The 18,469-nt window shown below is 35.3% G+C and overlaps 1 protein-coding gene across 4 annotated transcripts in view; it reads left to right on the forward strand.

Annotated features, from left to right (window-relative positions):
- CFAP47 (cilia and flagella associated protein 47) overlaps positions 1 to 18,469 on the forward strand; it is a 917,896-nt gene that overhangs the window by 68,561 nt on the left and 830,866 nt on the right. For all 4 annotated transcript variants that reach the window (XM_072615195.1, XM_072615192.1, XM_072615194.1 and 1 more), the window contains exons 9-13: positions 5,733 to 5,922; positions 6,643 to 6,856; positions 11,279 to 11,431; positions 11,657 to 11,846; positions 11,944 to 12,040. In XM_072615195.1, coding sequence (XP_072471296.1) covers positions 5,733 to 5,922; positions 6,643 to 6,856; positions 11,279 to 11,431; positions 11,657 to 11,846; positions 11,944 to 12,040 — 844 coding nt within the window. The remainder of the gene's footprint in view (positions 1 to 5,732; positions 5,923 to 6,642; positions 6,857 to 11,278; positions 11,432 to 11,656; positions 11,847 to 11,943; positions 12,041 to 18,469) is intronic.

Here is an 18,469-nt window from a genome sequence, read left to right on the forward strand (position 1 = left end):
TAGTCAATGGGGGAAATAAAATGGTGAATAAGACAGTATATCGTCTTTAGAGAGAAGTGTGCTGGAGCCAGCTTGAAAGCTTGGTAGTGCCAATTATGAAATTTTCAGTGTAAGAATTTACTTCTTGGGAATTAGCAAATGCTAATAATCCAGGGATTGATTTTTCTAGACTTAGGAAAGTAATGGAGAAAATATTAATAATTCAGATTAAACTTAAAAATGTATAGAGATCCATTTGTGGGAGGCAACAATGGAGATACGGTTGTTAAATATTTACCAGCATACCATTGCCTTTAGGTATTTACAATGTAGTTGGGAAAGTAACAAATATACAAAGTTTAAAAAAAATGGTAGAAAGGTAAGTAATGGTTCAAGACATTAATACTACTAAGAAAGACTTTAAACCAAAATGATGGGTGGGGGAGAAAATTGCTTATATGTGTGTATCTGTATTATATATACACATATGCATATATGTATGTGTGTATCACACAGATATAAATAAAACATATATAGCTATGAATATACATGTATATGTATATCTATAATATAAATGTAGGGGTGTGTGTGTGTGTGTGTGTGTGTGTGTCTCTGTGTGTGTGTATTCCTATTACCTAAAATAAAGCCTATAGCCTAAGGTATTGACAAGCAAAGATAAGAAAGTATAACCAATAAACAAGTTAAATCAAGGATCCTAATGCAAGGAGGTTCCCTCCCTTGGCCTTTAAAATCAGTGGTGTCATTAAGACTTGATGTGACAAGACTTGGCTGTAATGACTTTGGAAGAATTTACCTTTTCTTTTTTTTAAAGGAAACAAGATACCAAAAATAGGGGAATAGTGTTGCACATTAAAATATATTAGTATTGTATATTACTCTTGTAAGAAAATCCAAATTTTGAGGTAGAAAGCATACTATCAAACTTGGGGATAACGATTAACTGAGGCATAAGCAAATTGGATATATGATCGTAGAGATATACTACAGACTATTTGGATGTAAAGAGGAAAAAATGAGGAATTCATTAAATAGGTGCCAAGCTTGGTGTAGAGGCATGATTTACTGTAGTAGTGATGAGGAACTTCAATTATCTAGATATCTGCTAGATCTTTCTCTCTGCCAAAAAAACATACAAACAAAAAACCCAAAACAGAATAATTAATAGTAGCTATGGCAGGAGTACCATCATTAAAGCCTACTCCACACAGACTAGGTTGATTTTCCCTTAAGAGGTATTGAAACTATCTTCAGTACTTAATTGGTTGAGGAAATGTAACTTTCTGGTACTCTGAGTACAAAACTGAGGCCAACATTAATCACCTGCTACTCCTTAAAGTTTTTGATGGATAGATGAGCGTGTTTGACAAAAAGTTAAGGAAACTATTCTCATACAAACCAGTGCTGGATCCTTGCTCAATACCCCTTTCCTGATCTAAATGTCCTTCCAATGCTATGGCCAAGTGAGATTCCTTTTGTTAACTGACAGATGTTCTGTGAGTGTTTCATGTCAGTTTTAAAAAGGGGAATGACATGGTATGATGTGAGCTTTAGGAAATCCATTTGGTAGCTGTGTGGAGGATGAATTACAATGGGAGAAAGATGAAGCAAGGAGGCCATTCATGAAGCCATCACAATAGTTTAAGTGAGGGACAATGAAGGTCCGAACTGGGGTGTTATCTGGGTGGAGAGGAGATGGGTGGAAAGGTGTTATGGAGATAGAAACAACAAGATTGGGCAACTGATTGGATATGTGGGGTGAGGAAGTATAAGGACCAGAAGGTAACACCAGAGTTGTTATTCTGTGTGACTGGAAGAATAGTGCTATCCTTTATAGAAATGGTGAAGTTTATAACTGGCTTAAGTATGGAGATAAATATGAGTTCAGTTGACAAGGACGAGTTACATCCTTGAATCCTGAAATGACTGGTAGAAGTGAACTACTACCAAAGATCTTTGAGGGATGGTGGAGAATGGGAAAGATAGGATAGTGATCATAGGATCTTAGATCTCATGCTGGAAGAGACTTCAGAGGCCATCTAGTCCAACCCCCTCATTCATAATTAAGGAAACTGAGGCCCACAGAGGTTGTGATACACAACTTACGATACAAATAGTAGACATTAGAAATGGTTTTTGAACTCATATTCTTTTAATCCAGAGCCATTGTTCTTTTTAATGAAGCATTTAAGAGTTTCCCTTTCTTTGGATATTGACACACTTTTTCAAAAAAACAGAAGGAATTGGAATCTGTAAACTATAGGCCAGTGTGCTTGACTTTGATTTCTTGGAAAATATTAGACCATATAATTCAAGGTATAGTTAGTGAACATCTAGACATGGAAGTGGTATTCACAGAGTCAGCAAGGATTTGTCAAGAATAAGGGATGAAGAGATTGTGGGAAAATGCTTAGGAGAGTCCTTGTCATTGCTTATTCAGTATTTAGAAATGAACCACTCTACAAGAAGATTGAAGTAATCACCAATATACTTCCTCATCCAACCCAGGAATCCACAGAGGGATCGTTGGAGTCCTGGAGAGATCCTGGGACAGACAGGCAGAGCAGGTCTTGCGAGAGGAACATAAGACTGAGCCCAGGAAGTCCGGGAGCGTCTGGGAAGTTTTGCACTCCTTCCCTGAGTATGGCAGTAGTCAAACTCAGTCAAGTCTGAGCCTTTCCTGAGGCCTAGGCTACAGGAGAGCTTATTTGGCTAAGGTCCAGCACAGTACCCCCGGCCTGAACCATGTAGTACTGGAGTCTAGAACAAACTTTCTGCAAGGACATGGCTGACTACCTGAGTATATCTATAGGTGTTCCAGACAAGGTCTAGGGTACACTGAGGGCTTTTGGCAAGCTGCAGGAGAAAGTCCCCAGGTAAAATCTAGCCTGTGTGGTGGGTGTTCAGCACATGTATAACACTGGAGCTGAGCACAATGAGGGGAAACATTCTTCCGGGAGAAGACTATAGCAAGGAGAAGTCCTGGAGACTTATGACAAGAAGGAGCCCAAGCAGAGCCCAGCTCCAGTGTAGCCCCAGAGCCCCTCGAAGTCTTAGGACTAGGCAGGCCCTGTCTACAGTTGTGCAGTTTAACCCAAGGAAGTGTCTCTTCCCTCTCATTTCCCACCCTAACACGGGGGAAATGAGAAAAATCCTGGACATCATGAGAAAATCCTTTGATTTGAGAAATACTCAAGAGATAAACCCTGAAAAGAAGAGCAACCTTATGAGTACAGATAAATCCAAAGAGGAAAAATGTATTCTGACCCATAAGAACCTGTAGGACTGCCTGGAAGAAATAAAAAAGAGAGAGATAAAGAATGAAAAAGTTAGAAAGGAAAGAAGAGAGAGAAAAATTGACACCTTAGAACAGACAGTGGAAACTCTTACTAAAGAAATGAATGTCCTGAGAATTATAATGGGACATACAGAATACAATGACTCAGTAAGATAATAAGAAATATAAAAATAAAACTAAAAGACTGAAAAAGACAGAAGAAAATATAAGAGCCATGAAATTTATATACAGACCTACAAAACAGGTTAAGGAAAGATAATCTTAGAAGTATAACCAGAAAAAAGTTTGGATACCATAATTATAAATGAAAACTGCACAGAACTTTTTAGAACCAGAGGGAAAAATATATAAATTGGAAAGACTCTACCAGTCACCTTTAGAAAGAAACCATAAACTGAAAATTTTCAGCAGCATCATAACCCAAATCCAGAGCTTCCAGGTCAAAGAAAAAATACTAAAAGCAGCCAAAAAAAATTTTCAAATACCAACGAGCCACAATAAGTATTAGACAAGATACAGTTGTCACTATAAAATGAAACTTTGTTCTGCTGGACTATGTAGTTTTGTATTAAGGTATTCTTTCATTCACTTATTTATGTTAATGGGGAAAGGGTAGCGAGAGGATCAGATTGAGTTTTAGGAATAATTTTAAAAAGAAAAATGATGTACAAATCTTACATCAAGAGAATGTTGCAAATATAGTTTACTTACCTTTTATAAAAGCATTTGATTAAATCTTCATGTTATTCTTGTGGAAAAGATGGGGAAATGTGGTCTTGATGTTAGCAAAATGTATTTGGGATTGGTTGAATGACGATGCATAGAATAGTTAAATTAATGCTTTAATATCAATTTCAGAGGATGTTTCTATTGTAATGTGTTAGAGACCTGGGCTAGTTAACATGTTTTATTGATGACTTACAGAGAGGCATAAATGGCATGCCTATGAAATATACAGATAATAGACACCCAGGAGGGATAGCTAATTTACTAGATGATAGAGTCAGGATCTAAGAAGGTCCTGATAGACTGGAACATTAGTCAAACCTAGTAGGATGAAATTCAACAGAGATGAATGTCTTATTCTTGGGTTTAAAAACCCAACTTCACAAGTACTAAGTGGGGAAGACAGAGTTAGACAAGTTTGCCTGCAAAAGTTTTAGTTGAGGGTTATAATGGACTCTAGACTCAAAATGAGTCAAAAATGAGATATGGTAGCCAAGAATGCTACTGTATTTATAGGGTACATTAAGAAGAGTGAGCAGAGTTTACAGATCTAGAGAACTGATAATTCCTATACCTATGCCAGTCATATACATGAGTTGTATAGAGTGGGCAGACTTGGAATTGCAACCTTCATCATTGGAAGGAATATTCATTTCTATGAGATCACTGATCCACAGCTCCATATCTACATTAGCATCTACACTGCCCTTTCCTGTTTTTGTTGAGGACACTACAGAGGTTTGCAACCTTGGAATCATTTGTGATTCTTCCTTCAGTCTCACTGTCAGTCGGTTCCCAGATCTTTGATTCCATGATGTCCATAATAACTTTCCACATCTGTTCCCCTTTCTCAGTTCACTTGTCCATCACCCTAGTTGAAACCCTTCCTCCTTAACTCTTGCCTGGAATAGTGATTAGCTTTCCAATTGGTTTCTCTGCTCTCAGTCTTTTACTTCTTTAATCCTTGTTTTACAGTTCTGCCAAAATAAAGCTTTCTAAAGTATGGGTCCAACCATATCAGTTCTCTGCTAAAAAAAATGAAAAAAAGATAATTCCTCACTCTGGTATTGAGATCCTTTAACAATCTGACTCTAACCTATTTTTTCAGACTTATTCCATGTTGTATCCCTTCAAGTACTGCCCATTCCAGACAATTTAGCCTACTTACGGAACTCAGCAATCCATCACCTATCTCTGTGCTTCTGCATAGACTGTTCCTCTTTTCTGGAATGCTCTCTTCTCACTTTGAGTTTTTAGACTCGTTTGCTTTCTTCAATGCTGTGCTGAGGTCCTATGTCCCACAGGAAGCTTCTCCTACTTTTCCTAAATGTCAGTGCTCTTTCTTAATTCAAATTATTGTAGATTTACCTATCTATATGTTGCCTATGTGTAAAGAAAACTTCTTGAGGGTAAGGGATTGGTTTTCAATTCTGTATTTGTATCCCCAGAATCTATCAGAATGCCTTATACATCGTAGATGCAGAATGTTTGATTAGTCAAATTGATTCTATGACTTCTTGAAGATCACCTACAGAGTTTGTTACAAGTGTCTCAAAGGCAAGGAATCAACAGTGTGTGTATTTTTTTTAAGGAAATTCACCATTGCCATGATAAAGTTATCTTTCTTTACATTTCCCAGGAAAAGTTTCTGTCTTTTTTGTTGTCCTTGCGTTATTAAACATATACTTCCTTTTCTTTTTCTTTTTTTCAGAATGTGCTCTTTTCATTTGTGCCACATCAACTAGGCATATTTAAAGTAAAACAATTAATGGATATCCTTGGTTTTGTGGCAGAAGATGATTTACAATCCGTAAAAGTGAAACCTTTTCACCAAATACAGTTAAGTTTTACAAGTATCTGCAAACCTACAACCAAGAGAATTGAGATGAAAATCATTCCCGGTATGCTACTGAGAAAACTTATAAGACCTTTTAGAAATAGTTTAAATACGTCTTTAACCTGTGTAAATCAAATTCATTTTGCATGTATGAATAAAATTATAAAATAGATTAATATAAACAGATACTAGAAAAAGAATATTTGGGGGGACACTAGTACAAATGAAATCTTTTTAATATTACTATTTCTTAGTCTCTTGGTACTTCTAGTTGTTGGGAAATGTGAGACAGGGATTAGAAGCGTTATTTGGAAGGCATCAAGCCTTATGTGGTTTGAGTCTTAGGGCTAAAAGTCTAGGTGGTTTCCTTTTTCCTTTATGATAGAAAATCATTTCTGTTCTCTGGGAGAAGAAAATTCTGATGGAATTAACATTTTCTAGAATTCTTAGAGCTGAGACTGAATTAGTCTTTGTGGATGAGAAGCAATAGTACCTAATAGTTTAGAGGAGCAAGATTCAATGTAATAAGGCATTACTGGAAATTTATAAAACTGTATTTTTTCTTTAAATCTGTCTGTGAACCCACATTAAGATCTATGAAAGTTAGATCCTTTAATTCATTGGAGATACATGAAGTTAAATCATGAGTGCTTCTAAAGATTTTGAAGGACTTATTTTAGACTTGATTTTAATAAATTACTAAATATCAGTGGAAAATTACAATGACACATTTAAATTAGAAAGCTATTCAATGGACTTAATTTTTAAAATTATTCCTTTTAAGGTCTAACACCTCTGATTACTAATTCCACTGGACAGTATGTTGTTGATGAAGCCGGAGAGTACAAAAACTTTGCACCAGTAGCAATGCTGAAATCAAACTTAACATCCATCCATAATCATCACTTAAGTGAACCCTTGGGGGATGATGTACTGGTTGCCTTTCCTAATGACCGATGTGCTAGCCTCAGATCTGGAGACCCACGTGTTGAAATCAGGTACTGTGCTGATGATGTTAAATGTAAAAAAAGTAACAAATTCCCAAGTCACTTTAATGCAATTTGAATTATGTACAGTCAAAAGAAAAAAAATAAAATAAAGGGTATATTTTTGAAGGTAAATTAGAAACATCTAAGATGATTATTTAGAATATACCATTGTTATGCAGACAGTTCTTGCTTTACGGAAATTAGCATTACACAACTTTGATTTTACTAAAGAATTTTGAAAGAAATCTTCATTCCAATTCCTTTGAAAATCATGTAGGATTTCAGATGTGCTAGTGTCAGGAGAGTCTGCTAATAGAGATACTGAAAAAACTCTTTTGCTTGGAGGGAATGCATCGGGTCTTGCAAATTAAAACCTGTTCTTGTGCACCACTCAGGAAATTCCAGAGCATTGAAAGGAGTCAGCACAACAGCACTGCTTGTGCATTATTTAATTACCTCTAAGGCATTGATAATCCTTACCATCTTAGAGCAGTTGTTTAGGCACTGTTTCATTCTCAGTGATAATGGTTTTACTTTGAACATTCTACTTATTTTGGGTAATATCACAAATCACCTTCCCCATTTGGATGATTCTAATGAAGATCGACAAGTGGTCCACTTTCCTTTTCGTAGATTATATAATTTACTTATAGAATCATAGTGCTACTTGAGTCCCAAAGCCTATTGGTGTGAGACTCCTCATTGGTAGAGATCAATTCCCTGTGCCTGTGCGAGAGCAAGAAGGAGTTGACAAGAGTGGGAAATAGAAGAGCCCTTCAGTCTTTTCAAGTCTTCAGATATCTTTCTATTTCTCCAGTCTGCTCAGGTGCTTCTTGCTCTCAGTTTTGAGAGAGAAGATGGAAGATGTGAATTCCCCTTGAGGGTTCTGAAGGAAAAGATTCTGGGAAGAAGCCAATGCAAGAGGAGCCATCAATCTCTATTATATCTCTGTTCCTATCTTGCTACATGAGAAACTTTAGGGAGTTTCCCTTTGGGTAAAATCTGAGATTCTCCCAATTGAGCTGTTACCTCACTCCTAGTATGGAAGTGCCTTCCTTTTGTATTATCTGGCATATATTTTTATTTGTATATTTTATCTGATTTCTGCTTGGCTATAAAATTGGATAAATGTATTTATTTGCTAATTGATATGCATGTTCATTGTAGAACTGAGATGGTGAAGATGAAATTGAACTTTGGATATAAAACTTCTTCCCTCCATCAATGAAGCAGTGATCAGAAGTTAGACTGAACCTGAAAACCACATCTCCTAGACTATTAATATTTAAGGCAATAGACAAATATAATTCTAATCTAGAAAAGATAAGAAGTAATCAAATAAAAATCATTGTCAAGATGGAAATGAAATCATTCCTTTTTGTAGATTATATAATTTACTTATAGAATCGTAGTGCTACTTGAGTCCCAAAGCCTCTGAGGAGAGCAAAGTAACTAAAGGTTTTGGTCCCAACTTGCTGTCTCCCATACTGGTAGGAGTTAAAATTTCCCTTATAAAACAATGGGAGAAGAGGAGGCTAGAAATTTTTATTCTACTTCCTTTCAATCCACAGAATAATACCCCATTTTACATGTGGGAGACAGCCTCCCTTATTCTAGCAAGTCAATTAAAATTAATATAAAGATATCCTAGATAACTTGCAAGACATAAATAAATCCATGTAAACATCAGAATTTCTGTTTATTAATAACAAGATATGATAGGCACAGGTTGAAAAAGAAATTATATTTAAAATAACTGCAAATTATATAAAATATTTTAGATCTAATTACCAAGACATGTATAGAAACTAAATAAGTAGTATTATAGAATACTCTTTACAGAAATACAGACATAAATAACTTGAAGAAATATTCATTGGTTATGAGTAGACTAAGACAATATAACTATCAAAAAAGCAGTATTGGTGCTGAAAAAATAATGAAATTCCTATGGAGGAACAAAAGATCATGATTCTAAAGGGAAATAATGAAAAAAGTGAGAAGGAAGAATGCCAAATAGTAACACCTCAAACTATATAATAAAATAGTAATTATCTGAATGATGTGATACTGGCTAAAACATAGGTCAGCCAGTGAAATAGATTAAGTACATGGCCGATAGAAGAATATTAACTTATTTGTCTAATAATCCTAAAGATTCCAGTTACTCTTTTGAGGACTCATTATTTGACAAAATCATCTAGAAAAACTGGAAAGTAATCTTAAAGAAATTAGGTTTAAACTAGCAAGTCGCATCATATACCATGATTGTGTTCATCCTTTGTTGCCAAAGAAGACCATGCCATCAGAGACATGATGACAAAAGTGTACCATGATAAAGTCCAAGTCGATAACATGACCCTCATACAGTCTCTTGTTTGGAAATCTCCTGGTCTCCACTCTCGTAGTTCAAACGGCCTATTGGACATCTTGAATTGTGTGTGCTACAGACATCTTAAACTCAGTATGTCCAAAGCAGAACTCATTATATCTCTCTCTCTCCCCCTCCCCCCTTGGGGAAAATCTCCTTTTTTCAAAAAGTCCATATTACTTCTGTCTGAGGAATTAACACAGATCAACAGGCAGAGCACCAGCATCACAAACATTCTTTCTGTTAGACCTGTCCATGAGGTCTAGCCCACTCAAGGTTGCTTCTCTCTCTCAGTTCTGCTTCTCTTTGCTCTGGCTCTCTGGCTCTCTCTCTCTCTCTCTCTCTCTCTCTCTCTCTCTCTCTCTCTCTCTCTCTCTCTCTCTCTCTCTTTCTCTCTCTCTCTGTCTCTGTCTCTCTGTCTCTCCGTCTCTCTGTCTCTGTCTCTCTCTCTGTGTCTCAGTCTCTCTCCAAACAATACAATATATAAACTGTTTCCAATCAAAGATTCTTGATTGATTCAATCAAGGCAAAACTCAATCAAAGTCATTTGATTGGCTAAAACTCAACCCAGAAAAATAGCAAAACATCCTACTTTGCTTGCCATTACAATATTTTTTTTTTAAAAAGATTAAAGAAGGAGCAAAAGGAGTTATACATGCAAAAATATAGCATCTGTTAAAAATATTTTCAAATGTTCAGAAATGAAGGGAAGGCACATCAATTAGGGGATGATGATGACCTCCGATCATTAATATCTAATGAGGCACATACCATGGAGATATATACTTAGCAAAGGTTTTCTTTTTTTAAATCATGATCACAGAGGAGATTCAGTGCAGAATTCAAGGTGAAGGTTGATTCTCTGTATCTCTGATTATGCCTCTAAATCTCAGTTTCTTGTAAAATGAGATGAAGATTTGCACTATTTACCTCTTAGGGTTACTGTGAAGAAACTGCCTTGTAAACCTCAAGGTGCTACTTAAATGAAAGATGCTATTAGCATAATTAAAACTTTGTAACTCTGGGAAGCTCCTGCTTTTTTATTATTGGAGGATGAGCATATCAATGATTAATAAAATTTGCAGAGTGTAGAGGGCCATGCCAATCCAGATATCTATTTTTCTTTCTTCTCATTTCTCCCTCTCTGTTGTAAGTGAAAATATCTTTGAAAAATGGGAGAAATTTTGTCAATGAATATAGCATATAGGCCTTAGTTTTATTCCAAATCAATAAATATTTATTAAGCACCTACTGGAGCACTAGGCAGCACAGTAGATGGAATGTCAAGCCTGAAGTTAAGAAGACTCATCTTTCTGAATTCAAATCCAGCCTCAGATATTTACCGTCTGTGTGACCCTGGGCAAGTCACTTATCCCTGCTTGCCTCTGTTTCCTCATCTGTAAAGTGAGCTGGACCAAGGATATAACAAACCACTCCAGTACCTTTGCCAAGAAAACCCCAAATGAGGTGATGAAGAGTTGGACACAACTGAAACAACCCAATGCCAAACACTTCACTAAACACTGGATATACAGATGAGAAAAAGAAAGCTAGTATTTGCCCTCAGGGAGCTTACAATTTGATGCGGGAAGACAATAAAATGGAAACTGGAAAGAGGAGGGGAACTCCAAGGGTTACCTGGTGTGTGGGTCTCTTGTTCCGTGTATTTCATGTTATGCAGAATTGTAGATGGAAAGTGCAGAGTATTTCTACGTTGTTTTTCATTGTTAAGAGCTTCTTCACAAAACTCTGGGAAATTAAAGAAAATGCACCTTTCATAATTTTATAGTTGACTTCATCTCTTGGCTAAGATAATTTCTTTTAAACTTTTGTGAATAAATTCAGATTTTGATTTTATTCCTTTGAAATTTCTATTGCCAGGTCTAAATCCAAGTAACCTGATTGCTGTATCATCAGAGTTTTATGCAGGGAGGATACAATGTATCATTTCCTCAGCACTTTTTCCCTATAAACATTGATATTTTCTTTAAAGCTAATTTCAAATTTCATGATATGGTATGAGACAAAAATGCATTGATACCACATTTTCATATATTTAGGACCATTTTCACAAAAGTTCCAAGATACAATTATGTGGATCCTGAATTTGCATATACTAAAGAGGAAGAAATACAAATACAAGAAAATAAAGACCACTATAATAACTTCACCCTGAAATTGGCAAAGCGTAGAATGCAGAGAAAGTCAGCAAGGTAAAGTACACTTCCTAAAATAGCAGGGGAAAACTAGTAAGCTTGAAGAGTCAGAAGTTCTTATTTTATTAATTATTCCCCCTCTCCATTAATTTCAATGCATATTTAAAAATATTTAAACAGAAGAATTCTATTAATCCTTTAGTAAATTTTTTTAGTTAATTTCAAAATAAACATATTTAAAACTATACTCTCTAACATTTTTGGCATTAATTTTTTTAACAGGGCATTTAAACTCTCAGACAATGAGATAGATATTGGCATGAAACGAGGAGGAGGACTGAAGTCACCTCGTCTCTCAGTTACACAAATATTTAAAGAGATGGCTGAACCCATAAAATTGCCTTTAAAGGAAAGTTCTCTCCTAAGTACTCAAAATTTGGCAGCCAAAGAGGCAGAATCTCTGCAAGGAAATGTAAGTTTAGTATGAATCTATAAATATACTTAAATCAATGTAAGCTAATATTGAAAAATTGATTTTGATGTAAGACACCATTTGTCATTTCTCATAGGTTATTAATGTAGTTAATCACATCCCATCCATTCCACAAGCAAAAGAAGATTGTAGCGTAATTTTGACACCAAAGCAGCTTTATCAAGTAGTGATTGGTAAGATTTGACAAAATACCACAATGCTTTTGATAGACAATATTGTTATACATATCCTCTTAGACTTGTAGTTTTTAACTTGAATTTTATTAGAATTGCTCTTGAGTATAAATTTGGCAAGAATTTTGATTATATCAACAATTATGAATCTTATTACATCAAGTTTAAATTCAATTTGCCGATTTTTAGCTGAACAAATAAGGCAAGCTCTGAGACATCCTAGTGGAATAGTTTCAAAATATATTTACTTTAAATGGTTTCTTCCTTTTTAATTTTTTTTTGTTATTTTTTCTTTTAAATTGACTACACTTCTCTCTCCCTTCCCTGACATATCATCCATTGTGACAGAGTTTAAAAAGGAAGAGAAGCAGTTCAAGAAAACCAACCAAACATCTATCATGCCTGCTAATATATACAGTAATCTATGCCTATAATTCTCCCTTCTGCAAGGAAGGAAGAGATGTGCATAATTTTCTCAACTCTTCTCCAAGGCTAAGCATAGTCATTATAATTATGCAGTATTCAATGTACTCTCTTCCCCTTTTAAAAAATGCTTTTTATTTGTTTTATTGTTGTTATCATGTGTTCATCTTGGTCTTTCCTTAGTATCAGAGTATAAATATTTTTATGCTGGATTTTTCACATTTTTGTTTCTTTTAGCACAGTAAAATTCTATCATGTTTTTTTGCACCATTTATTTAGCTATTTCTCAATGCATGGCCATCTTCTTTGCTTCCAGTTCTTTGCTACCAAAAGAGAGTATATTTGGTCCTTCTTAAGAATGATTGCAATCAAATAAATGAGTTATAAAATGATCATTGTGTCTTGAAAAAGTGTAAAACCAGTGCTATGGATTTTATAACATTAATTAGTTCCTATTGACAACACAGTATCTTTAAGATTTTGCTTAATTTTACAAGACCACCAGCATTTTGGTTCTTTCTATTTTGTATTGTTATAAATGATGTTGGACTGATCAATGGTTAGAAGCCTTCCACCCTTCAGTGTTGAACTTAATCGCCTATCCAGAATCAGAGGAAAGATTGAGGGTAGACCACCAGGATGCTTAAGGAAGGGTGAACTGACCCAGGTTGAGAAATGGAGCATGTTGAATCTTCTGTGTAGATCTGCAGCAGGATTGGTTCTGTGAGTGGGTGTCGACCTTTCAACAGGAATAAGATGGGAACCCCAGGTGTGCACACACACAAATACACACAGAGTATGATACTGTAGGAGTAATGGATGTAGGAGCTCCATGCTAATCAGATTCTAACTAGAAATCTACATTTGATGAATAACTTGGAAATGTCATCATCAAATTTCAAATAAAATCACAGAGATGGAAAACAAGATCAGAGGATCAGAGATTTAGAGCTTAGAGGAAAAGATAATGAGCTCAGTTTGGGGTACATTAAGTTTAAAATGTCTATGGAACATCTAGTTCAAAATGTCAAAAAAAGTAGTGGAGATATAAGATTGGAGGTCAGTAAAGAGGTTAGGTCTAGATAAATTATTCCAAGAATGATGAGCATAGAGATGATTGAATCTATGAGAGTAAGCCAAATCTTTGAGATCAACATAGATTATGCAAGGACATAGTAGAAACTCTGTAAATGTCACTGCAGCCTATAAAAACTTAGCATTTCCTGAATACCTATCATGTCTTTGCTCTTCCTCTCCCCAATCGTCAGCAGAGAGCAAGAAAAGTGGTGGAAGAGAAATGAATGCTTTCAACACTACTCATCAGTAAACAAAAAAATATGCTTCCATCTTCCAGCCTCTCCTTTATTCTCTTCTGTATCTAGAACACTTTTTTGGTGCCAGTATATAGTCAAGCAAAATAAACTCCCACATTGACCACATCCAAAATATACGTCTCCTTCTACATATTGAATCCATTACTTAATATTGCAGCAAATATATATATATATATTCCTGGTATAAATCCAACTTTGTCATAATATGTAGTCTTATTAGTACATTCATGTGGTTTCTTTTCTAATAGGATTATTAGTGTATAGTTTTCTTTCTTTGATTTGATTTTCCATGGGCTAAGTATAAGACCATATTTATAACAAAGAAGAAATTTGGTAGGACTTCTTGATTTAACTACTTTTCAAAAAGTTTAATATTTTGGAATCAATTTCTTTTGAATATTTCAAATATTTGGCTTGTATATCTATGGTCCTGGATTTTTTTGGGGAGGAATTATTTTATGACTTCTTCAATTTCTTTTTCTGAGTTTGGGTTATTTGTTACTTATGTGGTGTTCTGTGAATCCAAACATTTTATTTAAGCTGTCAGTTTTTTTTGGCACACAATTTGACAAAATACATTTTAACAATTTCTTTTATTTCTTCACTTCTTATTAATTTCCCTTTTTCATTAATGATACTAGCAATTTATTTATTTTAAAATTAAATTTACTTAATGATTTATTTATTTTCTTGGTTTCCGCAATAAATTAGCTTCTAGTTTAACTTAAGGCATTTTTTGCTTTCAATTTTGCTGATTTCTGTTCTTTTAATTTCTATTTTGATGTTTGAGTTTTTAAATTTAGTGTTTATTTTGGTTTTCTTGTTATTTTTAGTTGCAAGTGTTGAAAATGTTTAGTTGTAAGCCCCTCTCCCCCCAAGAGTTCAAGGATACCTCCATTGTCCATCTTTATAAAGGTAAAGGAAATAGATTGTCTTGTGACAATCACAGGGGGATCTCCCTCTTAGTCATTGCTGGCATAATTCTTGTTGGAGTCATCCTTAATAAGCTGATCATTCACCTGGAAGATGGTCATCTCCCTGAGAGCCAACATGGCTTCAGAAGGGACTGAGGAACAGTTGATATGGTATTTGATGCTCAACAACTCCAAGAGAAATGCCAGGAGCAGAACAGAGGTCTGTACACAACATTTGTATATCTGGCCAAGGCCCTTGACACTGTTAGTCATGAAAGTTTATGGAAAATTATGTCCAAATTTGCCCAGGGAAGTTTATCAGAATTGTATGTCAATTTCATGGTGGCATGTTTGCCTGGGTTTCGGGTAGTGGACAATGTTCTCAAGTTCTCGTGCTGTCCCAGTCACCAGTGGAGTGAAACAGGATTGTGTGCTTGCTCCCATGCATTTTAGCATGATGTTTTCAGTCATGTTGTCAAATGCTTTCAATGAGGATGAACACAGCATGAATGTCAGCTACCATACTGATAGTAAATTCTTCAATTTGAAAAGGCCAGGAGCCAAGACCAAAGTGGAGGGAGTGCTGGTGCATGATTTTCTGTTTGCAGATGATTGTGCACTCAATGCAGCCTCTGAAGCTGAGATGCAACAATGTGTGGATCAATTCTTTGCTGCTTGTGTTAAATTTGTTCTAATAATTAACATCAAGAAAACACAGGTGCTCTATCAGTCACCACCACACAATCCATATGTGGGGCCATCAGTTAGAACAAATGGACTTTTGAACACTGTGGATAAGTTCCACTACTTATCTTGGTAGTGTACTTTCTAGGGATGTATACATTGACAATGAGGTTGATATATGCATTGCCAGAGGCAGCTTGATGTTTGGTACGGTCTAATAGCGCCATGCCATGAAACTAAGCCACTTCCATTTGAACTGTCTTAAGAAGATTCTGAAGATCACCTTGCAGAATAAGGTCCTAGACACTGAGATCCTTGCTTGAACTAAACTGCCAAGCATTCAAACTATGCTTCAGAGAGTGCAACTTCATTGGGCTGGCCACTTTGTTTGAATGCAAAATGTATGCTTGCCAAAAAGACTATTCTATGGAGAACTCAAATGGGGCCGGCGATTACATGGTAGTCAGAAGAAGTGATATGAGGACACTCTCAAGGTCTCTCTTAAGTACTTTGGATTTGATTGTGTGACATAAGTAATACTAGCATAGGACCACTTAGCATGGTGTGCCCACAGCAGAAAGGGTACTGTGCTCTATGAGCAAAGTAGAATTGAAACAGTGCAAAGGAAATGTAGGATGCTCAAATTTGGAGTATCCACTCCAACTGTTCACACAGACTATCTGTGCCCAATCTGCGGTAGAGCATTCTGAGCTCGTATGGGTCTGATCAGCTGCAGTTGAACACTCTGAAACTTGACTTTATCATGATGTTGCCATTTTGGTCTTCTTTGCAAACAAAGGACAACAACCAACCAACCGGTGGCAAGTGTAACTCATTGATTTATTCTTTCTTGCTTTTGCTAATAAAAGTTTCATTTCAAAGAGCTGCTTGGGCTGCATCCCAAAAGTTTTGGTATTTTTATTATATAAGGATCATGTGACCTGCTTTGCAAATCCATCATTCACTAAATAGTCTGATGGGTATTATCATATTATTTTCTTCTTTTCTCCTTTAGTTTTTGTGCAAATGTTATTTGTTACACTTCCTTGTAGTTTATGAATTTTCTCAGATGCATTTACCTTCCTAATGAGCAATTCTACTCCAACATTTTAAAATTTGTTTTCTTGGAATGTACCATTCCACGGTCATATTCCTTTTGTGAATCTCAGATGAAATCAGGTTTGCCTCCATGCGCCAAGATTCTCTTGGTTTATTCCCCACATACTGCCCATTTGTGAATAAACATTGTAGACTGTGGATTTTTTATTTCTCCTTTTTGTACATACTGTCTGTTGGGATTTACCAGTTCTTTTCAATTCATACTATTTCCTAAGTCATTTTGATATCTAGGTTGGTGGATATTTAGAAATTCAATATCTTTTCATAAGTTTACCTCATGACTTTGAGGAATCCAACCAAACTTATGGGAGGACTTAGACAAGAGCAGCCCAGAATCGATAGGCATGGATAGATTAGGTTCCTCGTAGTTAGAGGAAACAATCATCTTTATGAAATCATTGATTCATTTGAGTAATAATAATAAAAAGCTTACATTTCTAAGTGCTTTAAAGTTAGCAAAATGCTTTTACTTAAATTATCTCATTTGATACACATAATCACTTTATGAAAGAATCCTTAAGTAAGTTCAAGTTCCTGTGTCAATCAATGGAATACAAAGATAAAAGAAAAATACTTTTGTAACTGAGGTTCTAGAACTGAATTCTTAACAATCACAGCCAAATACCTGCTTCCTGTGCCTATTCACTGTGCCTTAGACTTTTACTGGGGACTCCTGATGCTCCTCTATAATAGGCTGATTTTCCTTTTGAGATGTTTTCCTTTGTTTTCCTCTGGACATTCCCTGAATTTCAGCTATATTTGAGCCATGATTAATCACAATGAACACGATTAGCTGTGTCAGTGCACAGTTAGTGCTTCTTCCTCAAGTCCTAATCCAAACAGTTGCTATCTCTGAGGACTCAACAAAAATCCAATTTCTACCCCTTTCTTGCCTCTTCCTCTTTCCTCCTCTTGTGGTTAATCAGACTTGAAGAACTATGTCTTACTTTATCCACATCTTTTTCATCATCTCTGCCAAGTGGTTTTTGTTAGTTAACACACTGTTCCTAGTTTTAGTTACTGTATATACTTGAAAAGTATACAACTGAATTTCTTTAAACATATTTTGTAATGAACGCTTTCTGCTAATTCAAAGAGACTTGTCCATAGCCATTATTAGTGCTATTTTAAACCACATATAAACAACAGAAATGTAGTAACAAAAAAGTTCTAAAATCAGTTTGAATACTTTTAATTAAATTAACTTGATTCAACCAGCATTTTAGACAATGATAAAATAAAACACCTTATTTTCAGAGTAAAAATAAGACTTAAGTTAATATAGTAGAACCCCTTTAATAAAGTTGATCCAGTAATAGAATTAATATCTCTTTTCTAGGCAAACTGTATTATATAGGAATCTTACTATATATCTTGTAGTAGAAGCACTTTCTCAAGATTCACCTTTTCAGAGGTGAGCTTTCCAGTATGTTAAGAAAATTAGCAAGAAACCTTCTCAGCATCCAAAATGATATCTTAAAGACCATATAATAATACTCAAACACTTTACTTAATGGAGATCCCTTTGTGACCTCATTCAACATCTGATTAATCATATTTTACAAACAACTAAAGGGAAAAAATCCTTTGCTGTGTGGTCTTCTAGTATAATAAAGAAGCTTGAGGGATCAACTGCTGATGGAGGCAGATATGCTGACAATACCAAGAAACTGATAGTCCAAAGTGAAGAATGAGACAGAAAAATTATGAAAAACAATTAAGAAAACTGGCACAACTGCATTGGGATATTTAGCTTATGATAAAGAGATATCTCTATATTGAAACTCAATAGAAAAATTAATGTCCACAAGGGTGATGTATAGTCATCATTAAATAATTTTCAACCTAAGTTGCTTCAGCAGGCAGGGGGATGTATATGTAGTGCCAACATGATATTTACAGCACCTACAGCAGCTATGAATATACTGGCACAGTTCTGATTCACGAAATACAAC

This window comes from Notamacropus eugenii, chromosome 5 (assembly GCF_028372415.1).
Source record: "Notamacropus eugenii isolate mMacEug1 chromosome 5, mMacEug1.pri_v2, whole genome shotgun sequence".
In the NCBI taxonomy this organism is placed as follows: Eukaryota; Metazoa; Chordata; class Mammalia; order Diprotodontia; family Macropodidae; genus Notamacropus; species Notamacropus eugenii.